Source organism: Xenopus tropicalis, chromosome 8 (genome assembly GCF_000004195.4).
Source record: "Xenopus tropicalis strain Nigerian chromosome 8, UCB_Xtro_10.0, whole genome shotgun sequence".
NCBI classification, from domain to species: Eukaryota; Metazoa; Chordata; class Amphibia; order Anura; family Pipidae; genus Xenopus; species Xenopus tropicalis.
In genome coordinates this window covers 46865876-46893762 of record NC_030684.2, presented here as the reverse complement: position 1 = coordinate 46893762, position 27887 = coordinate 46865876, and the positions used below count along the sequence as shown (strand labels likewise).

General features: G+C 39.2%; 1 protein-coding gene across 2 annotated transcripts in view; it reads right to left on the bottom strand.

The window, feature by feature from the left end:
* The window catches only part of kdrl (kinase insert domain receptor like), a 136896-nt gene extending 109311 nt beyond the window's left edge, over nt 1-27585 (bottom strand). For both annotated transcript variants that reach the window (XM_018096816.2, XM_031890779.1), the window contains exon 1: nt 26586-27585. In XM_018096816.2, the coding sequence (XP_017952305.2) occupies nt 26586-26655 (70 nt within the window). In that variant the 5' untranslated portion in view covers nt 26656-27585. The remainder of the gene's footprint in view (nt 1-26585) is intronic.
* Between the last annotated feature and the right edge of the window lie 302 nt (nt 27586-27887).

Genomic DNA, 27887 nt, shown 5'->3' with positions numbered 1-27887 from the left:
TCTTTAAAGGCCTGTACCCCTGCCCCCTTAGAATAAGCTACCTTGTCCTAATTATGATAAGGGTCTCTCATTACAGCCAATGAAAAGTAACTGTTCTGCATAGAAGGATTTTTATAAGATATAAGTATCACAAGAATTACTTTCTAACCCAGCAATGAGAAATGACTCCTGGCATTCTATAATCTGTCACTTTCTGACAGTTCCTTCTTATGCCTGTTTTATGCCATATTTATATAGTGCTGATGCATTAATGCACTGCTTTACAGATAGAGTTCATCATTCACAGCAGTCCCTGCCCCTGTGATGCTTACAATCTTAGCACCCTATCTATCACATTCGCACAATAAACTAGAGTCAATTTCATTAGGAGACAAATAACCTGCCTGTATGCTTTTGCAGTGTGGAAGGATAGGAAGAATGAACGTCAAAATAAAATTCAATTAATCCCTACAATGACCAAGCAATAGATAACTTTGCAGTATGCACACTACTAGAACCATATTGTGCAGGACTGTAGGCTTTAAAGTAATCAGGAATATTCTTCAAAAAAGGGCATTCCTATACTTAGCAGCTTTTCAGTTAGTCTTATTTTTTACATTCTAGCTTTCAAATGGGGGGGGGGGGTCACTGCCCCCAGAAGTCAAAACTCTATTGCTCTGTAAGGCAACAGTAGTTATTCATACTTATAATTCTATTCATATTCCAGTCCCTCATTCAAACTACGGCTTAGTTGCCTAAGTAGTACGCTAGTAACCAGACAGCCGTTGAAATTCCAAACTAGAAAGATGTTGGACAAAATGCTAAACAATGTAAAAAACTCCCGAATATGTAAATTGGATATCACTTTTTACATCATACCCACTTTTTTAGGGAATACCTCTATATGCAGTATCTACAGAAGGTGCTCAGTTACAGTACGTGTTCAGATCACTGCTAACGTTCTATGCAGTAAATAATGTACATAAATCAGAGATTGCTCTGTGTTAAAGCAGTTATTTCAAACCAATGGCTGGCAATAAAGGATGGTGTGGTCCAGCAACTGAGGGGTGCTCTAACATCTCATACTAACAAGCAGTGTAATGTCGCCACATTTCAGTCACTCTTTGTCAGTGAGTCAGAGTTTCTGGAATGGAGTCTGAAAGCTTTTGGGCAGCTTCTGGTAAAGTCTGAAACCTGCGTGGTATTCTGTTCTATTCTCCACCCCACTGGTGTAGCTGCATGCTCATTTCCTACTCCCACCCAAATCTTAGTGATAATAGCTGCAGGGAATGTGCATTTTTGACACTCTAACCGCACATACAGCATAAGACCAGCAGACAAAAAAAGTATGCATTATGGCATGACCATATGTGGGGGTTCAGCTCTTTATCTGCCCCCACCAGCAAAGCTTGAGCCTAAAGCTGGAAGGTGTAGGTCTTTAACTACTAAGATAAAGGAGGCTGCATATGCCAGCTGTTAATAAGCTTAAACAAGCATTATTCAAAGCAACATTCCAATATACATTCATTACAAATTTCCCATGGTTTCAACGTTATTTGTAAATGTAATTGCTGTTAGGGCACATACTCACTAGTGTTTGCTTTGGGCTTCCCTGCATTGCGTTCCACTGCAGGGAAGCACAGAGACAAACGCATTCTAATGTGCTCCTCCTCACCCAAGTGCATGTAAGTGTCAAATGAAGGTGGGCTGCAACATGCTGCATGCTCCCCAGAGGAATAAAAGCCCCCTTAACTGGCCTGCATCGACCCGCACCCCACTCCTTTCTTCATTAGTCCATAACTTTAAAAACTGGGCCTATATAAAAACCCAACCTAAAAGAGCAGAGCAGCGCAGCAGTGTACCTAGACACCATATTCCGTTCAATAGAAAATGTTTCGGGTCTCACTGCGGATACGGACCCTGCTTGAGCATGCATGAGTTGGGGCTAGCTGGGAATCAGCTTCAACTGCGCATGCTCAAGTAGGGTCCGTGTCGGTAACGAGACCCAAAACATTTTCTATTGAGCGGAAGGTGGCACCCAGTTACGCTGCTGCACTTCTCTGCTCTTTTAGCTTGGGTTTTTCTATAGGGCCAGTTTTTAAAGTTATGGACTATAGAAGAGAGGGGGAGGGGATAGATGCAGGGCAGTTTAGGGGGCTTTTATACCTGGCGGGTCTAGTTTTCCTTTAAATGCGAATGTGTGAGGAAGAGTATGTTAGGAAGAATAGGATGCGTTTGTTTCTGTGTTTGCTTGCGGTGGAACTCAAGTGTTGAAGCAAACGCTCAAGAGTACGAGCCCTTAAAAGCAGTATCTCTCTGTCCCCTGGTATGCTATTCATTAGTAGTTCTGACTACTGAAACAATGTAGCAGAAGCCAGCAGGCCTGTGAAGAAGCAGGGTCGGACTGGGCCGCCGGGACTCCCGGCTCTAGTGGGCCCCGGTGGCCCAGACCCGACCCTTTTTGGAGCTCCCCCTGCCCAACCGCTCCTGCCCTGACATGTTAAATTTACGCGCTCGGGGGAGGACGTCGGGTGGGGGCGGGAGCCCCAGTCTGACCCTGTGAAGAAGCATCTAAGAATATGTCTGACTAGACACAGGTCTTCCAAAAATCATCTAATTGACTGTCGAGTTTCTCCATACTTGATAAGGGTTAACTTAAGAGACAGTAACAGAGGTATATAATGTTTTTATTCATTCCTCAGAATAGGGGGAAATGCTGAGGGAAATGCAATTTATTTTACTTAAAATGTTTTGTGTTTGCATAGGGGGGTCTGTTTCCTGTTACTTTTGTGTTGCAGTCTGCTTCCTTACTTTGAGAAAAAAAGAGTATTGTCCATCTTTATGAGCGAAATTCTTGCTATCTTTATAACAGACCATCAGTTCCCAGGAGTCACAGATCCTCCATAGGAATTTATCATTTCAAACCTGCAAAACAGAATTCATTCGTAGAGCTGTTGAAACATGAGAACTAAAAGCAGAGAGAACCAATTATGACATTTATAAGATGTCATTTCAGGAAATAAGGATATCTTACCCATTAAGAAGCAGCTTACATTAAAATTAACTTTTAAGGGCTCATTTTCAAATAGTGGTTTTAAAGGAACATTTCAGCGTAAAAATTAAACTGGGTAAAATGGATAGACTGCGCTAAATAAAAAATATTTGCAATATAGTTAGTTAGGCAAAAATGTAATCTATAAAGACTGGAGTGGGCAGATGTCTAACATTATAGCCAGAACACTACTTCCTACTTTTAGCTCTCTAGTTAGTCAGTAACTAGGGGTGGCCACATGGGACATAACTGTTCAGTAAGTTTGTGAGCACCCAGGTCAGATCCAAATGCAAACTAACTGAACAGTTATGTCCCATATGCCCCCCTCAAGTCACTGATTGGTTACTAACTGCTAACAGCTTAGAGAGCTGTTTAAGGAGAAAGTAGTGTTCTGGCACTAAACCTTCAGTCAGGCTGCAGTTATGACAATTGGTATGTGGTCGGGTTATTTTTATACAGTGGAGCAAAGGGATGGCTGGGTTGGTCTGAACAGGAGTTCTCGCAGCCATTAGAAATAGTTTTTTTTTTAAATTTCCCACATTGTTTTATTGTGTTCTTTGCAAATATTTGCTTGGGATTTTTATCTCCTCACAATTGCTTGCAATTAAATAGATGATACTGGGCTGGTGCCCAGCTGCAGCACGTAATTCTGCTGTCTATTAAATAAGCATATTAGAACACAAAAAGCAAGCGTAACTCCAGAGAGCATGGAAACTGTTATAGGAAGTCTATCTGTATTGGACACAATGGGGTCTATGTGCTAAAAGCAACTTTTGGGTGTGCCTTGGAACAATAATGTACGCTCCAAATGGATGCAAAATCAGCTTCAAGCAAAGAATGTCCTGGCACACACATACACACACACACATACACACTATAGTGCCTGGATAGAGCCATCTTACAGTGGGCAGCAAAGCTGACAAGGGCAGTTTACCTTTACAAAACTTATCAAACAGTACCTGATTTTATTAAATTCTTTACCATTGTCCTAAAAACTAGGTTTTAAAAATACATTTATTTCACTTTGCTCCCTTTCATATAAACTCTGTAAGCTACATCACCAGCTATCCAAAATGTTAAAATACATTTGTGGATATGTTTCTCTGAAGCACTAGAGTAATGCCAGTAACCTAATGTTACAATAAAGCTCTCATGCCCAATAGGAGTGGAAACCGGGCAATGAACCTGCTAATGCATCAAACTGGAAAAGCACATAAAGTCAGTTATCTGGCTTACTAAGCTATTATTCTGCAACATAAGAGGGGAAATAGAATAAAGTAACTGTTTAAAGCTTATATTTTAGAAAATGTTAATTTCAAAATGATACCTTTTGTAAAAGTGAATTAGCCTCTAATGTGTTTGTGAAGGTTTTTATTCATCCAGGTCATGATATACAGAATCTAGTAGAGATAACTCTAAAGTGCTGGACTACATCAACAACATCCATTCACAATGGTTCCATTAAACTTATGGGTTTAAAACTGAACTGAAGAGGCCACTTGAATGAGTAGTGAAACATTTTCAAGTCAAATTACTTTAGATTTCCTAGAAGATACTGGTCTTTAAATACATATGCTACAGTTTGAGGACTGGTAATCATGATCCAAGGTGAATGGGTAAAATTATGAAGGACAGAAATTTAACAATGATATTTATAAACAACATGGATAAAGTATAAACAAGTCTAATAACTTCTAGTAACTAATTAAATGTTTGCCGTCATTGTTATTAGACTATTAGACTATTAGACTAAGCTTAGGCTCTTACACAGTTTGTACGTGTGGTGGATTTTATAGTGTGTTCCAGTAGTAATTAACTGACTCCTCTATGGGGATTCCTACATATTAATCTACTGCACCTCTAAAAAGTAAATGATTGGTTGTTGAGCATTGGCAAACCTCTAGCAAACACTGCCCCTGTCACTACTGTATACAGCCTTGAATATACTGTATTTTGTACTGTTGGCAAAACCATCATTAAATACATCCCCAGCTGTTGGGGAGATGCATTCCAGCACTCTTAGCCGAAAATGTGCAATATGAAATATTCTTATAGGAAAAAAATGCAAGAAAAATGCAAAAGTAACTTATACTAGGGTCAAAAAGTAAGTCCCCCTGAGCACAAACAAGTGAATTAGAAGCCATAAATATTCTCAGCAACAATGGGGAAATCAACTCTTCAACAAGTTGCTCTTGTTAGACTTTTGGACATTTAGAAACAGATGAAAATTCACTTCAAATTATATACGATTATTCTCAGCCGACAATGCTCACCTAACTTACTGTATAAGGTATAGTCTGATACAAAATTCTGCATCCTTGATTCTCTTGTTACTGCCTGCCCTTTACTACCCACTATCCAGGAGGATCATGGTAACATTTTGCACCATCTGCACCTTTAGGATAACACATTGGAGAATGTATTTACTCTGAATTGGTTAGCATCAGGGGGTACCCTTAGGATAGAGCAAGTCAGCGTCCAAGGGAATGTCAGTATCCTTCCAAGTAATGATGTGATGTACTGACTGGATTTTTAGAGCCCTCTGAGTCTTTTCGTGGTAGTAGTGTTATAAAGAAATGAAACACAGTGTGCTTCCAGGCACAAGATAGCTAAGCAATGATAATTTTATATTTGTTTCAGTTCCAACATGGTATTAAAACAAGAGAGCTGATATCTGTCCTAGCAGGATTCATGTTCTGGATGACAGCATGCTGTTTGTCAGCACCTCTTTTATGGATTTAGATTAACTAGGAAAAATGCAATAAAATGCTACAGAATATTTGGATCCCTTATCTTACTACAAATTGTTTAAAAACTAAGGATGATATTTTAATCATTTAAAGCTATACTGACACTGTAGTAGTGAATTTCTAACTAATGAAAAAATGCCACCCACGTGACCCTATATCCAGGGGTTGGCAATTTGTTTTGTCAAAATCACTGTATTTTCGGAGCTACATCAAGATCCGACAGAAGTTTGGTTGCTGCTGATTATTCCATTTAGTTTATTGTATGAAGACAGTAGTATGGACACATGTTCTTGTCATGCCACATACCATAGCTTGTAACAACTCAGCTTGGAGGAGACCCTTTAGAAGAAGCTGGAAAACAATTCCCAACATGCTTCTTACAGCCAAATCCTGTTGAGGGTATGTTGCTAGATGTAGTTAGGAAGGTAGCATATCACCTATACCTTTAATACCTTTTCAAGATAAGGCTCAGCCTATAAAAACTGAATAAAGTGCATACAATAAAAGTACACATAATGACCAGCTGAGCTGTTGGAGGAATTCTGGGATTTACTATCCTACAACCTCTGGGACACCAATGGTTTTTGATGATTTGAGAGGTTTCACTCTTGTAGAAAATTATCTCCTACAATCCTAATGAAAACAGCATAGGTCAGACATCATACTGATATAATAGTAATGTTATATTATTAGCTATTTCAGAGATCAATGTCTTGTGATTTTATCTTTAGAAAGGTGATCAAATATTCTATTGTTTTCCACACTTAGGCATACAAGTGATAAAATGAATACAAATTCAGGGCAGAGGGCAAATTTTATTTATTTCTGACTGTCAGTTGCCTTTACATTCACAAGTCTTTATACAGGTCCTAACTCCTGTGAGATGAGACTGTGTACACAAAGTCAATGCAATCCCAGGGGCGTAATTACAGAAGAAGCAGACCCTGCAGTTGCAGGGCGGCCAGGAGTGTAGAGGGCCCAGTAAGGCCCTAATTAATGAGCAAAAAAATAATAATAATAATGGGGCCAAACGATCGAATTATATTTGCAGCAATGGGGCAGTCGGTTCGGGGACCGCATCAACGAGCCGATGCGGCCCCCGATCCGACTGAATTTTCTAACCCAATTTCAGGCCAGATATCGGTCGGCCAGGCCCCTCGTTTCTGCCCCTACACGGGCAGATAAGCTGCCGAATCGGTCCAAGGGACTGATATCGGCAGCTACAATCTGCCCGTGTATGGGGACCTTTAGGCAACAAAATAAGCATGGCTTTTTATTATGACTATGGAGTTGTCTCCTGGTGCATTCATCAGATCTTTATATTTTTTTGTGACATGTTTATGTATGATTTTTAGACTATATAAACAGAGGCTGTTTTTTTTTATTTCAGAAATTGGGATATCAAGAAGGGAGTGGTTAAAACACATAAGTATGGTGGTGATAGAGAGCCAAAGACAGACATCAGTGGCCATAAGCACAGGTCCAGCACTCTGCATAAGCTGACTGACATGAAGCATGCAGAGCTACTTAATGTAGACTTTTTCATCCTTTCCAAAAAAATATTTTTTTTTTCTGTTAGAGAAAAAATATGTTGCTCGGTATGTAATATTTGATTTAAGATATCCCTCAGAAGATTTAATGAGCCTCCTGTGGCGCTAAAGCATGTAAGTATGTATATATCTACATAGTCAAGCTGTTGGAACAGCTGTAATCTTTTGAAAAATAGCGATAAGCCTTGTGTCTTCTTTTTGTTGAGATGGATGTTTCCTCTCTGTTAATCCAATGCTTTTTGGCAGGCTGCGAGCTAAGTGCATTGTGGGAATGTAACTGTAACCTACAGATGAAGCTAATTTTACCTAGATATTTAGTTAAGATTGCTCCCCATATCCTTATGTATAATTTTATATAAATAGAATTATCTTATCTTTTTCTATTGAAATTAATTACATATTAGAGGCAATGAAATAAAAGACACTAAGTTTGCCCAGGAGCAGTAACCCAAAGCAACCAATCAGCAGCAGCATTTAAAAGCAACATTTTATTGGTTGGTCTTGTGTGTTGTGTTGATGTCAAGGTTGCTTCATCTGTACCATCTTAATAATTCTGATCATGTAATAATGATCTACGAACATACAAGGAGATTGTACTTTCTAAAACAGAGATTATATTTTTTTGGATACTTTGGTCATACATGTGTTAATTCCAACATAGCATATGAAAACCTCTCTTATTTCTTCAGTTATGCTACATGGATAAATATGAAGAATTACGTAACATCATCTGTATGTGACAATTGTTTATTTAACATCTTTAGGAAAGATGTGCTTGTCTAATGTTATAGTAATAAAAACTCTTTTTAGATGCTAAGCAAAGGGTAAGCCAAACATCTCAAGGAGCTGAGTAAATGTTTTAACAAAAAAGAGCATCGCTGTCACACAGCCAACCCCTGTAAATAAGCTGACCATGGGGTTATTATTATGGGGTCTTAAATTTGTTCTCTAGGTTTAGTGTCCAAAAAACCACTAGAACTTCTAGCATCTTAATGCTAGCTGTGTATATGGGTGAATCACTAGACTTGAATAGGCAACCTGCGTCACTCTAGCTTAATGGCTCTCAGTCTCAGACTAAGACCCCATAGGCTTGTAACCATTATAGGAAAACATTGTTTAATGAGTCAGCTTGCTACAGTGCCAGAAATATGTAGAACAATAAGTGCTCACAAATTACCACCTTAAGGTATTCAGGACTGGTGTCCTGAAAAGTCTACATGACAAAATATTAAATATGCATTCTCACCAAATATCACCTGTCTTTCAGATTAGGTTGTTAGGGGCCTGAAATTAGTAGCCATGCTGTATAGGGGTTTTTGCCATTGTCTCCTTTAGTATTACTATCATGTCCTTAAGAAATGAGCTAATTTCATACTAATATTTTTTAAAAACTAAAGGCAAAACCTAAATATAATACATATATTCTGTTTATTTCTGGATAATACTTATAAGTAAAGAATCCCTCACAAATATCTCACAGAGAAACCCCTCCTAAATATTGTGGCTCTGTAACTATTTTTGGAATCCTCAGTGCAGAGATTCCTTCCAATTGTTTGTTTTCTGCATGCTAAGAAAGGGAAGGTTTGGTGCGTTGCCCTGTGCCGTGCACATAAAGCGCCAGATGTTCTGAAACACTCATCGAGCACCAGCTCTCTACAGAGTAAACAGTATTCCCGGGAATGGAATTACTATTTCCTTCAAACTGGTCATTAAAGTGGAACCCATAAAAGCTAAAAACATTTTATTATTTTGGACCCAAAGTTCATATGGGGGGTGGGGAGAGCGAACATTGTAATATTCAATGCTTGTAGTTGAACAGATGTTCAGAAATAACTGCTGTGCTACTACACCTTATGCAGCCATGGGTACTCTGCTGCTCTTAGGTCTGAAATCCCAATAACTATACTGCAATGAAATTATGCTAAGGGATGGGGCATGGTCATTGGTGCTCCCCAGAAGAGACAAATGGCTAATATGGTTTCATGTCAGGGAGAACCAAGTCCCTTGAAAAGTATGGTTCAATAAAGAAAAGTCCAAAACTACAAAAGTAAGGTTATATGAAAGTTCAATAGTCAATGAATGTTCAATAGTATATGCAGTTTCCCAAGGTTTCGCCATAAAGACACCTGCAAGTCCGTGATCAGGTAATAATTAGACAATATTTTAAGTGTAACATGGACACTATTTGTGCTGTCCCTGCCTTTCCTTGTATATGCATTAATATGCAGCTTTGACTAGAAAATAACAAGTGACTATGCCCTGAACCAAAGCAAGAGATATAACCCCTTAGTACGTAACTGCTTATCTTCTCTGCCTAACGCTTAGAACAACTTCTATTGATGACATTCTCAGAGCAACATTTGTAGATGGCATACCATACAAAAACAAATGCATTTACAAATTGCACATTTATGGTAATTTAAGCCCTTAAGCACTATTGAGCACTACGTACATGCCTTCTACATATCTGATGTGAAATAAAGGTACATTTTTAGTCTACAAGGGCTAGCTGCAAGCTGCTTTGATTTTATTTAGCAGATCTTTAACCAACTGTGTGCAAGTTTTACAGAAATAGGGATCTTTGTAGGTTACAGACCTCTGTGGATGCTATGTACATTAACCTTTTTGAATAATATCACTTATATTGTAGACCAGGAGTCCCTAACCTTTTTGCCCATGAGCCTCATTCAAATGTAAAAAAAGCAACACCAGCATGCAACACGTTCTGGGAGTGCCAGATATAGGCTGTCATTGAGTATTGGTAGCCCCAATGTGGACTGGCAGCCTACAGGAGGCTTTTTAGGGCAGTATGGTTTCATGCATCTAAAGCTTGCCTTTAAGTAAGGAATTACAAAATAAGGCTACTGGGAGCAACATCAGTGGCTCAGGAGCAACATGTTGCTCCCCAACCCTTGGATGTTGTTCCCAGGTGGCTACATTGACATAATTATAATGTGCACTGTCATACAGAGTGTCCTGTAGTCTTCCAGTCCACATGGGGCTACCAAATACCCAATCACAGTCATTACTGGTCACCCCCTACTATCTTTTTTCATGTTTGCGTTACTTTTCAACTTTTTTATATTTAAATGTTGCTCAAGTAAAAAAGAAAACCCTAGACTGTAGGTTTTATAGTATAAGCAAAAAGCCTTTATTGTTTAATATTTTTTTCTGTCAAATTCTGCTTTTCATATAAAAAGTCTATTGCACTTCTAGAGTTCAATATAATAGCAAGTGTGCGAGACATGCAGTACTTCATGTTAATTCCCAGTGAGTGCATCAGAATGACAGCACACAGTCCAGCATTCTCCACATTTCTCTCACTCATTATATGTGTACTTGGCACATGGTCCATGTAATGCTGTGTGTGCAGGCTTCTCACTCAGTACTTTTAACACCAGCTGAGTTTGTTTGCACTCGTGCACAAGAGTTAGAGGAAACAGCTTCTGTGAAAAAGCTGTCACAGTCTTCATTACGAGACTGAGATTTATATGGTTTTAGGCAGTGCATAAAGTCATTGCAATAGCATATTGTCTAGTGGAACAGTTAGGATGGATACATTTACCAGTAAATTATATAACAAACCGTGGTGTTACTAGAAGATACTGGGCTTCACAACAATATAATTTTAGGCCTCCAATAAACGTCAGCAAGCAGGCAATTGTCATTAATATATACTGAAATGTCACTGGCAGTGCTCTACTGGGTCCCCCAAAACCTTTTGGGGCCCCCCGCAGTCACGTGATCTGCTTCCTATACAGATACGCCCCTGGTTAGATGCCAGCTAGGGGTGTGACTCTGTATCTGTCACTATGGGACAACTCAGAGTCAGGAAAGATATATTGTACTCCATTTCCTCTATTAGCAAGGCTTACGTTTATTTATACTGATTGGCCGAATTGCATAATTCTTTTCTTTCTTTCCCCTCGGCTTACAGTGGGAAATACTGGTTACATGTGTATGTTATGATTGGCATGATTTGTGTGATATGGTATCCTGTTGAATATTCTAAATTCCTTTTTTAAATTGTATTAATCTAAACAGTAACAATATTTCACTGGTGCCATCTATGCTAAGGGGGGATTTACTAACATTGGTATTTCTTTTTTTTCACAATTCATGTATTTTTTGCACTAAAACTCGTATTTTTTGAGTAAAAAAAACACAAATTTTTAGTGGTTTATTAAAAGTCAAAGCAACAAAAACGACTAATACAAAACTTCCATATGTAAAAGCTATTGAGGTCATGTAGAAGTCAATGGGAGTTGTCCTACGCAAATTGTAATAATCTTTGTTTAACTTCTGCCTTTAGAGGTTTGGTTTTTTTTTTCATTTGTAAGTCCATGAAGATGTGTGGAAAAACGTAAAAAAAAGTTGTTCGTGTTTTTTCAATTTGGATCTTTTAATAAACGACTAGATGTTCATAGTTTTAGTGGAAATGAGTTTAGTTGTGGTTACAAAAACCTCTAAAACCATGAAACTAAGAATGTTGATAAATAGGCCTCCCCACCTCGCAGGGGTAATCTATTAATATGGAGTGAACTGCCTCTGATTTTTGGATGCTGTATTCCAAAACCAGATAATAGTATTCCACCATGCACTGCGGGTTCAGTTATTTTTGGAATTCTCATGTCACTGATCCTTTTTGGATTGTTTTCTTAACTCGAAGGAAGGGTATGACTCTCTGCAGAGCATATTAATTGACTGCCATTCTATAACCAGACTGAACTCATTCTAGTTATGGAATTAATTAATCGCATCCTGCTTCGGAATTCCTCATTACCCGATCTTGACAACTTTTAGATTTTGTGCCAGTATGTTGGACACTAAAAAGAGCCAGATGTTGTATGGAATGCTGGTGACTGTCAACTGCCATCATCAAGCCTAGGATCAGATGCTTTTCATGCTGACTCAGAATTGTAGTATTAGGTTATTTTGATGTTGTTTCCAGGAAAATTGGGACTGCATTTTTGAACCTGATTCATTATAGTTAACAGTGATGGCCTCTGTGGTCCTTTTAGGGAGAAATCAAAATGCACTAACCTGCCACTAACCATTTTCCATTTATTTGAATGGTAACTGCTCGCAGATGTCAAATGTTAGGAGAGAAGTGTTTTAGAACACAAAAAGCAGGGAATTTAGACCATTCAGGTTCTTCCAGAGAGAACAGCAGCATACAAAGTGCAAAAAGGCAGCTCCCTTCACCAATACAGCACTAACTGCATAAGTTACTTGGGCAACACCTACCTGCCCCATAACTTGCTTGTATTTAGACACTGCAGAGGGCAGTGCAAGGGTGGTCTAGTGCTTAGTGCTCTTGCATCTGGGTCAAGAATGACCGTTTCTATATATGCCATAAGTCTGGGGTATGAGAAAGGAACTATTATTTGAACTAGTTACATCTTCAAGCAAAGCTATCTTTCAAATGCTAAGTAAAAAAGCCCATTGTTTGGTCCAGATTCTCTACTACTGGTATACAGAATAAAAATGTCAGCAGATGAAGGTTCAGTCTTACCAGTATTTGTGCTGTATTATCAGGCTTTTTACACCTCTAGTGTTATTTAGTGAAAATCTGCAGATGTTGGAAATATCTCAAAATTTGAGCAAATGATGATGTTCTGAAGATTTAGAGAATGATAAAGTATTAATTATATTAGTGTAATACACTGTACTTCCAAAAACAGAATGGAATGACACAAGGGGCCATAGCATTCCCCACATTCTTCTTACAGAATGTAACTGTTTGGCCTTAATCAGCTGGATGCTGCAGGCATTCTGTATTTTTTAGAAGAGCATGTTTGTATTTGTGACAAGTACAACGCAGCATGTATCTGAAGCACACCTGGATCCTCTTTAGATGCTTAGGTGGGGTTTCTGTAACACTGTCGAATGGGACAAATTTGTCTAACGTATACCAACCAACCTAGTGCAGCTGGAAGGATGGATATTTATCACTGACTGGTTATGTGTTAATGAACAAGGATATTATTTTCAATGTTACTGCATAACCCCTAGTGAGCATTGCTTTAAACAAAGACAAAATCTACATTTCTTGAACTTTTTGTAACCTGGTTTGAGAGCTAAAACTTTTTTTTTCCTTGGGATGGCCCAGAGGTCTCCAGCAGATTCCAAAAGCTCCTCTTTCATCAAAGAGATTTATATTACATTTGTATTGAAGAAGCAGTAAGTTGCTTGTGTGTGTCTGTGTATATAATGTAAAGAATGACATGGGGGCACAGTTTGGGGCCCGTTCGGGTCAGACCTCTGTCTGGAATTGCTGCTGAGCAAGCTGAGAATTTCATTATAACTGTGAGACAGCTCACTAAGGATCAGAAAGTGCCTTTATACTTGGGGGTGGGATGCTTAACACTGACCTCCCAGCACATTACTGAAAATGAAAACAGATTTGGGGGAATTGTCTTATGAGAAGATTATCTTTCACTGGCCCTGCAAGCCAGCCACACACACTGCAACATCAACACATCAAATGTCTATAAAGGCCCCTTGGAAAGCTGTCATTAAACGTTATAATGTAATTTATAACAGAAGAGTTATGAGTGACTAGCAAGAGTGTGTGAATCGGATAGCTAAAACAAGAGGCAGAGGTGTGAGAACTGTTTGAGTAGGACTCGGGATTCATTAAAATCTTGGGGATTCACATATATTTATAGGACTTCAAGGAAAATAAGCTACAATTCTAAATTCAGTATAATGGCAGGATTACATGTAAAGAGTACCCAGATTGTGAGACTTGTTTACTCAACTAATCTTTAGTATCCCAGCATGCATATGATATTTAAAATAGCTCCCTTGGGTTTAGCAACTTTAAGAAAAGTATGTTAAAGGACATGTAAACCCCCCTCACAATTTTTTTTTATCAGTGAACAGCCTCTTAAATCTTTAAACACCTGCCTCTCCTATTGTTCAAAGGTTAATAGTAAGGCTGCAGCATCCCCTTACTCACTTTGGATTCCTTCTTATACTCTAATTCACTCAAGCCCCTCCCTCAGGAATTTGCTTTTGCTCTTGGCTAAATGAGCATGCTCAGTTATTTGTATTACCACCCTCCAAAGAAGATATGGCAATGCTGATTTCTATAGAAACTCTGCTCTATCAGTGCACTTTGTTGGAGAAACATGTTCTTTTTCTCCTAACCCCCTGTCCTGAGCTCAGCTTAACCATTACAGTGCTCAATCCAAACAGTACATTTATCAAAGTAAGTTCTGATGATGTCAAAAGGAAAATGGCTGCCGGGTGAAAGCTGCTATTTGTTTTAGGAAAATGTGATGGTGCTGGGATATATGCAGTGCACACTTTCACTGCATGATTGCTGTAATATGCTCATATACAAGACAATGTCCAGTTCAATTGATAATCTCAGCAAGGGTGTAACTATAACAAGTAAACTCTGCGGGTGCAGGGGGCCCAGGAGGGCAGAGTGCCCAGTGAGGTCCTAATTAATGAGAAATGTGTGTTTTGGGAGCCCTAAAATTAATCTGATTTGGCACTCAGTTACATCTAGTAGTGAGTAAATTTCACTCACAGTGAAATGAGTGAGTAGTAACATAATCCATTGCACTGGAAACAGCTTGCTTCCACAGTAGATGTTTATGGACAGAGTATATGGACCTTTACACTCTATTTTAAGTAGTGAACAAAGAACTGTTCTGCTTTATATAGTTATAGTTATATATATATAGTTGGATATAGAATAAAGTACAGAAAAACTGTTAACATTTTGGTGTAGTACAACACCTTCATTAGAACATTAACCAGATACTAGGATATCTGTCCTTTATAAAGAAAACTATACATTCTTAATGGAGCAGATCATTGTATATCCCAATGAGCTATTAAAGAATCAAATTGGCATAGACATATCCCTTTTTACATCTATTACCTTGAGCCACCATTTTGTGATGGTCTGTGTGTCACTTACTAATCACCTGACAGGAAACTATGCATGTTCTGTAACAGGAAGAAGTGTGGGAGTAAAAGACACAGCTCTGCTCATTCATTGGCTGATGAAACCTAGCATGTGTGCACGCGCCCTTTGTTTGTGTGTGAGCACAAAGCCTTATAGAAGCCACAGGGACTTTAGTATTCACAGACAGGATACAACTCATTCATAGGCTTCCCGGGGTTTCTCCAAGTAAAATGCCATTGTTTGGATTATTATGGGGACTTAAGCAGGCATTACTGCCAACTGCCTGTGTGGAAAGCTAGTAGGCAATCCAGGAAAATATAATGAAAACACCATGTCCTAGGATTGTAATGGTAGAATATATTTGGACAGAAAAAAACATACTTTTAAAATAAATAATATTGCCACAAATAGTACATTCAATAAATTTTACACATTACCATTTCAGACTAGGAATTTTGGCTCGGGGGATGAACATTTTGTTTGGGGAGTCTACCAACAGAAGGATCTCCATTTGATAAGATAGCAGTCAGTCTCCATATATCTTTAATATTGTCTATGACATTTGAATGCATATTTATTAAAGTGCAAATGTTTACGTTTTGCCTAACAGGTGTATTTTTGTGGTGACATCAGGTATTTGTTTAAACTTGTAATTACATCATTGCAAGGGTAATGTGTGGAAATGTAGCTGGGGTAAACACGCATATTATGCATGTGTATTTTACCATACAAATCCTATTTGACTGGATATTTATGGTTAAAAAGAAGCATCAGAATGAGCAGCAAGAGGCCTGCTGACTTTCAAGAAAACCTGCCTCCCCATAGGTTATTCTGGGTTAAAAGAATGGGCAAAGGCAGAAACCTTGCTTTCCAGTTGATAGAATGTTCCAGGGTTACAGAGGCTTATCAGAATACGCTTGAGGCTTGCTTCCAAGTTGAAGGGTTAAGCAAATGTTTTGATTTGCTTTTTTGGTTCCTGATAAGACTTTGATAAATAGATCCCTTTGAATGCACAGAACTCAGGACTGCTGGCTCGGCACACAACATCTTTGGGGTCCCATTATTGTGACCCTGAGACAGAGAACAATCCTAGCGTTCTTGTGCAAACAGCCTGTGCACTTCCTTAGCAGCATCTTTCCCACACGCTGGCCAGAAACACAGGAAGGGCTGAGAGAATCTAGGTGGAAATGCAAGAGCCTTTAGCAGCAATGTGAAAACAGTTCCTTTCCTGATGAAGCTGGCACTAACCACCCAGAGGGTAACGTGGAGAAATGTATCATGTGTCTTCCAGCATTCTGAGGTCTGAGAGTTAGCCAAAATGATCCGAGAACAAACGCAACCATTATCTGTGGTATAAATAACTGCAATTTTGTATCATTTTACCCGGTGAAAAACAACACTAATATTTATTTCTCTAATAAAAACATCAACTGTAGTGGAAAACTGGCAGAGAATGCGATGATTTAACTATTTAATGCTAAATAAAGTGCTTTCATAGAAAAAGGGAAAATGCTTGTGATTGTTCATATGGGGTGTTGGTTTAGTACATGGCATTTTGGCCTCTGAAAAGGTTCTTGTCTCTAACAGAGATACAGCTGACCCAGCAACTTATAGGAAACTCAGATTTTAAGAGGGTCACACTGACGGTTATAGCTAATAGGCAATTCGAATGCACATGCCAATAACCAATAGACTTCCTTGCTGAACAAGGTTCTGTAGGGCACAGTGACTGAGTAAAGTGCAAGTGTGGTTCACATTCAGTTTCAGATCGAGCTACTTAAAGCAGACTTACTAACAATAAACTTGTATGGGCTGGGTATGATCTCTCAAAGTTGCTGAATTTTACTACTTTCAATAGTTAGCAAAAGCTATAACATTTATCTATGCCAATGGAGTGGCTGCATGTAAGTACAGCCAGGATCCCTTGTGGAACTTCAATCTGAGGAGATGAGATATGATATATTTTATTATTATCATAACCAATTGCTATACCACCAACACATTCTGTAGTGCTTTGCAGTGATTATACATCAATCACAGCAGTCCCTGCTCTAGTGGAACTTTCAATCTAAGGTCCCTATCCCATTTACACATGTTGGACCAATTTTATCAAGAGCCAGCTGACCTGTCTGTATGTTTTTGGAGTCAATAATGTTAGAAGCACACTCTTTGGACATATTTAAATTGTGAAAGTCTCCAGTTCACTCCTCATTTGACAGTAGTAAATGTTATTTCATTGAAAAAACAAATATCTCTTTAAATGTTGATAAACTGTAAAGCACTTTGAGTCAGAATGAATAAAAGCAGTATATACAGTAAATATTATTACTATGATGCCATTCTCTACATAGGAAATAACATTTGTCATTTATTTTTGAAAGTTTAGCACATTGCAATTTGATACATATGTCTAGAGTGTTTAAAGGTTAACTAACAATTGAAAAAAAAGAAAAAGAAAATAATGCAGGGGTCTTTAGTGACCCAGAAAATTTAGGTGGATAAATGGCTGAAAACAGGGCGATTGAAAAGAAAATGTCATCCCAAGGCAAAGATTCTATACCGTGTTCTAGAAAATATGTGACCCTGAATGTAATTGATCTCACTTTATATTGTATAGTAATAATTCCTTAAGCTGCAAAACACAATTCTGGATCTTATAGTGAATAACGTACCCCCCTATTGTAAAATATAAGGATTTAGTCACCAAGGAGTTGCATGACCGTATAAAAGCACGAGGCAGCCGGAGGCTGGAAGCCGAGTGCTTTTATACAGGTAATGGAACTCTGAGGTGACTTCTAATATACTCATATTTAACAACAGGGGGTGCATTATTTATTATAATAATGTTTTAATGAGTCATGGGACAGAAATCAAATAATAAAGAACTGATTATACCTGATGACATCACAAGCACAAGGATATAATTTACAGGATATATAACCCCAATCATTAATGTGTTATGTATGGTTGGTAAATACATTTCCCTGGTGAAGTGATGTTGCCTCAAGAATTTTCTAAGATGCCCCATAGGTTTTGCCCCCCTCATGTTCATCCCAAAAAGCCCAGAAATGCCCATTTGTATTAAAACATATGCTTTCACAGTGTAACTTTTGTTTTGGGAGAAAGCAGCAAAAATATTAGCTTGAAAAGGCAATGAAAATAGTATTGATAAGTTTTGCCTCCAGCAGTTTGTGAAAAAACTCCACTGAACCCAAGAAAGGTATCACTTTTCAGGAGATGATTTGCAACAAAAATATTTCATATGAGGGCTCTAGATCATGCCACCTCCAGCTTTTGTTGAACTAGTTATAGCTGGAGATATGCAGGTTGGATTAGAAATAAAGGGGCCACACACTGGGTCCTGGCGCAACTGAGCACAGCAAGTAAAGCTGCATTATGCATCTACTGTCTCTGACGGGCTGACTCAGTCCAGTTCCAACTGGGAATCACATCACATAAAGTCGCTAGTATGCATTAGGCCTTATACTGCCAAACCACAGCTGGTTGACAAACAGAAATTCATGTATCTCTAACAACTACTACAAAACATTGGCGCCTCCGGGCAAACGTCTGCCTAACTTAAAACACCAATTACATTTTTTTTTTATTTCCTCCTGAGTTTCTGCCCAAGTATAAATTAGTTCAGTTAAACATTCATGGAAATAGTGCTTTAATAACCTTTCTGGTGAGTGGTGCTGCTGCTGCAGCTACTGTACCAACCCTTTCAGTCTGCTTCTGGCTGGTACTATACTCACCATATGTAGGTATAATTCCGGGGAAGCTATATGCTTATAAACTCCCTGGCATCTAAAGGGTTGTTAAAGTTGGTTTACTGAAAAGTGACAAATGTTAAAATAGCTGTTTCTCATATAAAAGAAACATCCTGCACTAATCTCTGAGGCATTAGCAATAGTAAGAGCAGGCCCAGAAGTTGCTCACTGGAAGGGGAGGCAAGTGTGTAGCGTGTGCATGGTGTTCTGACTGGAGTGCAGATGAGAAATCTATCATGTTTCCCAATGCAGTAGTAGAATATTTTCATGTGAGGTCCAAAATAATTAACATAATACCCCCATGCCACAAGGATTCGAACTATGGCTCAGCTTAAAAGTCCACATGGGGGCAGAGTTTCTGTGAGTAGGCTGTCTGTGCAGTTTTTGTTTTCACATAACAGGTACAGCTGGTGTTTTCCATAAGCTTAAGTGCCAAGAGCTTACCCGAGGAATGAACTTACATGCTCTGTAGCTGGCTTCTGCCCATTAAGCCTGTGGCAGTTGGCGGAGCTGGCAGAGTGGCCCTTGTAGAACAAGCCTGCACAGCCAGTTTGGGGTTGACTTTCTATATGCTTCTAAGGGAATGTACATATCACACACACAGACATATGAATATTTAAAGGGATTAGAAATATAAGGCAGCTTCTGTCCTGATAATTGCTATTTCGTCATTTACATAATCAGAGCAAATAACAAAACAGGAATTGAAGAGTGGAATTTTTTCAGCCTAGTATAGCTATTCTCCATTAGTTCCTGATGGTGCTTTTACCGCCTGGCAGGCATTCTAGGAGAGAAACCCACCCTAAACAGGGTGATTCGGTGATAGTATGGCTTCAGGGCATGGATTAATTCATACACATATAGTGAAGAGTAGGAGTAAATGCAGATGACCTATCGTGTAATACAATACATTCCCAGTGACCAGGTCTAGTAACCCATAGCAACTAACAAGAAATTTAGAAAAGTATATGCTACCTACTGACAGATTGCTGTGGGTTACTTGAAATGATGCAAACGCTCACTTATCACATTACTCCCTTGGAATCATCTTCCTCTTGTGTTTTAATCTAGTAATCATGATGTACATATATTCATATCGCCCTAGAAATGGTCCTCAATCTTTTTTATTATAGTACTGACACCCGGCGCCTGCGTGGCGCTCACAATCTATTTCCTCATCTATGGCCCAGATGAGGGTGACACCCAAATAAAGCAGGCAGTACATACAAATTCTGCACACATAGTGCTCTTGTTCTAAGAGGGGCAACCATGGGTCCTGGATGCGGGAATTTCTTTCCTATTGCTTCCTAGCCCCGTTTTGCCCCAGCAATGTTAATATACAGTACAAGCTAACAAAGGACATAAACACTTGTCTCTCAGTACCAAATGTCCAAAACTTTGTTTCACAACTAAATAAAACATTTGGGGGTGTGCAAAATATAGCTAAAAAGATTGCTGAGCTGCTAAATAATACAGTTGCAGGCTTTACAGATGATCTTCCATGAATACTCCAAAAAGAAAATCTGCATTACAGATGGCAGGCGCAGTATTGTGATACACACTGACATCTATCTAGAATAGAATATAATAGAATATATCTTTATTGTCATTGTCACATAGTAAACAACGAGATTTTACAAGAGGCAAGCAACAACTCACATGGAATTTGCTTACTGCTTACCAAGGAACTTCCTTGAAAAATTGTGCAACCTTAACACACACACGCCTACAGACACCATTTGAAGGAGCATGTTCTACACAGACTGTTATTAACTTCAGGGAGCATTCACTTTGGCAACTTTTGTTTGGCTTGAAAGCCGCAAGTAGCTGCAATTGGTCTTTCCTAGTGACCGAGACTGGCAGGACAACATGAAAAAAAACAGTTGTAGCGACAGCACAATAGGACAATGAATCTCTACACAGATCAGCATTAGAATATGCTAAAGCTAATTTTGCAAATGTTAATTCTTGTTAAAAGTGTACCGATCACAATGTCGATTTGTTTCAAATAGGTGCAGCTATAGCTTTTATCTGTAAGCCTTAACCCATTATGTACCAGCACATCTTCCAGACTTATTTTGTTCTGTGCTATACTGCATGTTCACTGGCAAGATGTTGCTTAGATAGCTAGAATAGTGCCAGCACTGTTTTTTCTATTTTCAGCCAAAACATATTTGCAGTTTTATACAGGTATGGGACCTGTTACCCAGAATGCTAAAGATCTGGGGTTTTTTACGGATAAGGGGACTTTCTGTAATTTGGATCTCCATACTTTGTCTACTAAAAAATAATTTAAGCATTTAATAAACCAAATAGGTTTGTTTTGCCACTAATATGGATTAATTATATATTATTTAGGAGCAAGTTCATGGTACTTTGGTAATTTGGAGCTTTCCGGATAATATTTTTGCAGATAACGGATCCCATTGCTACTATGTACTACTTAACAGGGTTTGAATCCTGGCCTCATGCAGGTGGTGACTTGACAATAACCCTACCAAAGTTGCGGAAAATCTAATTATCCAACAATTCCATATTCAAACCACAACACTCTAGGGGTCTGACAGCCTTGCCCATAGCCAAACAGTCTCACTGTTATAATTCAGTTATCTAGGTGTGGCTAGGTAAAATGGTGATTTGATACTTCCCCCAGCTTGTTTCAATATCTTAAAGGGTAAGAAAATTCTCAACAAAATGTTACTTATGGTAAACATTAGGTCTGCTGTATCACTTCCCAAAGTAACCAAGCTCACTCTGTACCTCCACACTAGATGTATTTCTGCATATACATTGACACCAAGCTACATTTATCATTGCCCATTTACTTACACCACCGTCTTAATATTCACCCTATCGCAAGGTTACTCATCATTAATACTACAAGGTAATGATTTTTTCTTCTTTATGCTATTGTTGGAAACTGCACGGCAGTACCATGAGCTTAAGGAAGTATTAAAAATGTTATTAGCTATGAGCCACAAATAGAAACTGTGGGGTTGATTCACTAAAGTGCGTTAAAGCGAACGCTATTTATAGCATGCGTTAAAAATGTTATCGCTTCTTATTTTCCGCGACTTAACGCCTGATTCACTAAAAGGACAGGCATCAAAATTAAGACGTGATGTTGTTTGCGTTATTTAAGTCGCGGTGAGTGTTTTTCTTGCGTTATTTTCCACACGTGCGTTAATTCCAGTTGCGCGCCATATTTCGCTGCTTGCTATATTAGCGCACGATTTAACACACGTAACCATTACGTTTGTAAAACTACGTTTCTGAAAATGGCCATTTCCCTGAAAACTGGAGGATGCATCACTCTAGGGCCAACACAGACTTGAAAAAATCCCACTGCAATGTCCATGTTGTGTTGCCAAAAGCTCACGAACCACAATTTCCTTTAATACCGCCTGCCCCAAGTAGGTGTTCTTCGCACAGACTAATGCGATATTTAGCGTGTTTAACGCTTCATATGTGTTTGTGAATCATGCGTTAGTATTATTTCTACGCGCAAATTAATGCATGTGTTAAAATTAATGCATTGCAGTAGCGCGTGATTTAACGCATGCAAAATTAATTTGAGGAATCAGTTGTTATTTATCGCGTCAATTTGAATGCAAAAAACCATGTGATAACGCTTATCGACCTTTAGTGAATCAAACCCTATATGTCTTTGCAGTTACTAAGTCAGACTGACCAATTGGATCATCCTTTGCTATGCTTCTAATATAAAAAGGAATGCAGTTGAAATAGACAGAATATATAGCAAGCAGCATTTCACATGATCCCTTACGGGTTTAGTGACTTAATAGTACAGAAGAAACTGTTAATGATGCCTGTTAAAATCCCAGAAGACAGCAAACACTTTAAAATATGTACAATCTATGCCAGCAATGAATCTGTAAACTAACGGCAGCCAAGGCTTGCTCACTAAATTGTTTGCGACTCCAAGAATGTTGTATTTTCCATGGGAAATATGCTGCAAATATAAAGCAGACTTAATTACCTTTATAAATACCAATTTACTTACAGACTGATTATTTAGGGTGTGCTGATTCAGCCTTATTTTATAACTAAATTCAGTTTAGCATGGGGCATTCCAAAATCCTTTTTGGTGATAAAAAAGGCTAAATTGCAATATCCAAGAAAAGAACTGGCATACATTACTGTACACACAATGTGGATAGGCAAAGTTTACTCATTTAGAATAATCAGCATCACAAAATAGTACATGTAATAATAAATCCTCTACATAAAATTGGTAAAGATTCTTTGTGAATTAGAAGTAAATGCATGATCATACTATAACAATACAGGTATGGGATCCCTTATCTGGAACCTGTTATCCAGAAAGTTATGGAAAGGCCAAGTCCCATAGACTCCATTATAAGCAGATAATTCAAATTTTTAAAAATAATTTCCTTTTTCTCTGTAATAATAAAACAGTACCTTGTACTTGATCCCAACTAAGATATAATTAATCCTTATTGGAGGCAAAACAATCCTATTGTGTTTATTCAATATTTGAATTATTTTAGCAGACTTAAGTTATGGAGATCCAAATTATGGAAAGATCCTTTATCCGGAAAACCCCAGGTCGCGAGTATTCTGGATAACAGGTCCCATACCTGTATAGTTTTTTTTATATAAAGAAATGGAACACTTTTGAGATGCAGGTTTAAGTGCACCTAAACCCATTGATTCCATTATATTCTGCCTTATTGTAGTCAAAAACATTTAGGGGCTGATTTACTAAGACACGAATTCCGACCGAATTGGAAAAATTCCGATTGGAAAACGAACATTTTGCGACTTTTTCGTATTTTTTGCGATTTTTTCGGCGCCTTTACGACTTTTCGGAAATTATCGCGACTTTTTCGTTACCAATACGATTTGCGCGAAAAAACGCGAGTTTTTCGTAGCCATTCCGAAAGTTGCGATTTTTTCGTAGCGTTAAAACTTGCGCGAAAAGTTGCGCTTTTTTCGTAGCGTTAAAACTTAAAAGGCGCGACATTTTGCGTAAGTTTTAACACTACGAAAAAAATCGCAACTTTTTGCGCAAGTTTTAACGCTACGAAAAAATCGCAACTTTCGGAATGGCTACGAAAAACTTGCGTTTTTCCTCAAAAATAACGATCATTACGAAAAAAACGCAATCGGACACATTCGGCCCGTTCGTGAGTAAGTAAATGGGCCCCTTAGAGTTGTATTTTATTGCATTTGTACTTTATTGTGTTTTATTAGATGCAACATGCTACATTTTCTTACACTTGACATGCATTAGACAATATAGTAAAAGTCTGTGTTTGTTACTTGCAAAAATGCATTTAGCTGCAATTAAAAATATGCATATCATCACAGTATATGTGATTTACATGTTCAGTGTACATTGTAAATGCATGAAAAAGCCTCTGTTTTATCCTACACTTAACATTAACTTATTAATATAATATTATATTATTAAACGCCCTAATAGTATTACATTCACTATATAATAAGCATTTTATAAGTTTACTGGTCCTTTGGTTTAGCTAAGCTTTCTTGGTAGCTAAATCAGGGAAAGACTTTCCAGGCAGCAGTGCAGTAAGAGTAAAATCACACTTCCCTAATCCCTACCCACAAAAAGTACAACTACACTTTTTTCCCCCCAATGTTCTAAATTGTTTTCAGGCACAGTACATATATAATACTATAGTGTTTGTAGACGTCTTAATGTAAAGTTATTTCACCCTGTAACTTGCTTTGTCAGAGATACATTTGTGGATGATTTGCAATTTGCTATATAAAGTCACTCATTTTGTTAGTTGTAAAATAGGGTCATTGTCCCTTCATGAGAGGCTCAAATCCTTGTCCCTTATCAGCTTGGGTGTGGCCCCAGATTGGCACAGATGTGCAGTAGGAATGTTTGGCTTGACCAGATGCACCTGTGCCACACTGCTCCAGCCCGCACACAGCGCACCTTTACACTCCCAGGCACCGCTACAGCAAATTAGGGGATTGGAGCGCCACCTGGAGGTTATGTATAAAAACAGCTTCCAGCTCTGGTCCCCCACCCCTCGGTAATTGGAAACATATCCAGGGAACACAGAACTATTGCAGCCAAGCAAATGAAAATATGCCATATCTGAAATAGCTCTATCTATAAAAGAAAACAAACAGGATGACGTGATACTGCAGAGAATGGAACAAATAGGTCATTTCAGGGATACTATATTGCAGACAGGGCAAGGGTGCACTGTACATTATGCCTACAAGCCTATATAATAGTGTCCCAACAAAAAGTCCGGGTCCAGTGTAAGTTACGTCAGCCAGATATTTGGTCGAATATTTGGTCAATTACATATTATTGGCTGAAATTGTGGTGCTTCTGTGCATTTTTGCATCTCTGCAAAGTGAATATAAATGCTAGCCTAGCGGTATAGCCAGGTGTCCATCTCTGAGGCTGGGCTGTATGTGTGCCACAGGGCAATCATATTAATATCTCTTTCTTATCCATTAACCGGACTGGGTTGCCAGTAGAAGAGAGAGATGGGTGAAGAGAGACTGGCAAAATGAAAAAGAGGGTGATAACAGACGTGATATAAAGACATTGTACACAAACATTGTATTAGAGACAGAGGTAGAATAGAGGTAGACATAGATAGATGATAGATAGATTGATAGATAGATGATAGATTGATAGATAGATGATAGATGATAGATAGATAGATAGATAGATAGATAGATGATAGATAGATAGATAGATAGATAAATGATAGATAGATGATAGACAGACAGGGAAAAGTGCAGGACGATTTCAGGGACAATTGACCAATTAGCAACAGAGATATTAGATATGAGATATAATAATTAGTGAGTGATCAATGCATTTATGGATAGAGACAGACAGACAGATGATGATAGATAGATAGATAGATAGATAGATAGATAGATAGATGATAGATAGACAGACAGATAGATGATGGTGAAATGTGCAGGACGATTTCAGCGACTATTGACCCATAAGCAAGGGACAGTACCACACATGAAGCGCAACTACTGCACTGCCCCTGTATGTAAGTGACTAGCCCATCATGTAAAACCATAAACATACAGAAATACAGATACACAGTTAATAGCAGCGTTCACGGGTTCCAGTGCAGTGCAGGAGGCTTGGATACTGTAGCAGCTGCCTGAGATCCCATCCTTCTGAACATCACCCCCCAATCACTTAGCGCAGAGCCAGCAGCCCAAGCAGCCCGCATTCTATGGCACCAGCCCATCTCCCAGCACTGGCCAACTACTATACTCTGTGTTTCACTCTCTCTTAACTCTCTTATGGCCAGGATAAATGCCCAAAAATACACCAATTACTATCAAGCAATAAGTAATCTGACAGTTATCCTTTTCTCTTCCAAAATCACAGCAACGCCTTGAACCTCGGGTAAAACCCATCTGTTTGCCACCTACAAAACCACCTAAAGCACTTGGCAGCCCATTCCATTCTGAAACCCTGGGCACTAAACCAACTGGACAAACAGCGGCAGAACCAACCAGAAGCCGGCACCCGCCGTGGCCACTTACCTGCAGCGCAGAGCAGCCCCTGTAGCAGCAGCAGCAGCAGAGCCAAGCAGGGGGGACACTGGCAGCACATGGTGGGTCACTGGGATAGCAGAGCAACAAGTAAGGGTCCCAAGGCTGTTAGCAATGACAGAGTTAAGTGCTTCTTCCACTTTAGAGTGTTCTTGTAGCTCCTCAGTTTCTGGATTGTCTCCTTGGCTGATGAAGCAATTTGGGCATAATAAGGAGGTGAGGGATCCCAGCTGAGGGTGCAGAGCTGACAGCCTCCCAGAATCACAAGCTGCGCTGGCTGCAGGTGCTGAGCAGCAGAACTGGGTCACACACCCGGCCCACACTTCTCTCCCCCACCTCAGGGCAGCAACTCTCCCCTTCCCAGGGCAGCAACTCTCCCCTTCCCAGGGCAGCAACTCTCCCCTTCCCAGGGCAGCAACTCCCCCCTTCCCAGGGCAGCAACTCTCCCCTTCCCAGGGCAGCAACTCCCCCCTTCCCAGGGCAGCAACTCTCCCCTTCCCAGGGCAGCAACTCTCCCCCTGCAGCTGGCACACAGGGTTACCCCTCCTCCCTACACTGTGCCACTATAAGCGCTAGGCAGAGCCCAGGGGATATCCCTGCTGCACAGTCCCAATAAGTGCTAGGCTGAGATCTCTGGAGTCATAGCCAGTGCTGTTCTGGCTTATGGGATGTAGGCTGGAAGCAAGATTCTTTATAGAGGAACCTAAGAGGAAGCAGATACGTCAGAAGCAGCCAGGAGCCGTGTCTTTAAGGCACATTTCCCTGCCTTTAGCACTTGGCATTAAGGACACTGCAAGAGATTCCCTACACTTTCCACCCTCTGAGAGATGTAACCCTGACAGGTAGATTACAGGACTTTGCTGGAAATGACCTAGGGAGTGTTTAACTCTTCCATCCCTGCAGGGAAAAAGATTAGTCCATTTGTGAGTGTTTTTTGCACCAAGTCTAGTAATATGAGACCATGTCTATTTCCAAGGTATAATGCAGCAACAATCCCAGGCACCGCTACAGCGAATTAGGGGATTGGAGCGCCACCTGGAGGTCATTTATAAAAACAGCTTCCAGCTCTGGTCCCCCAACCCTCGTCCCGTGGTAATTGGAAACATATCCAGAGAACACAGGACTATTGCAGCCAAGCAAATGAAAATATGCCATATCTGAAATAGGTCTATCTATAAAGGAAAACAAACAGGATGACGTGATATTGCAGAGAGTGGAACAAATAGGTCATTTCAGGGATACTATATTGTAGGCAGGGCAAGGGTGTACTGTACATTGTGCCTACAAGCCTAT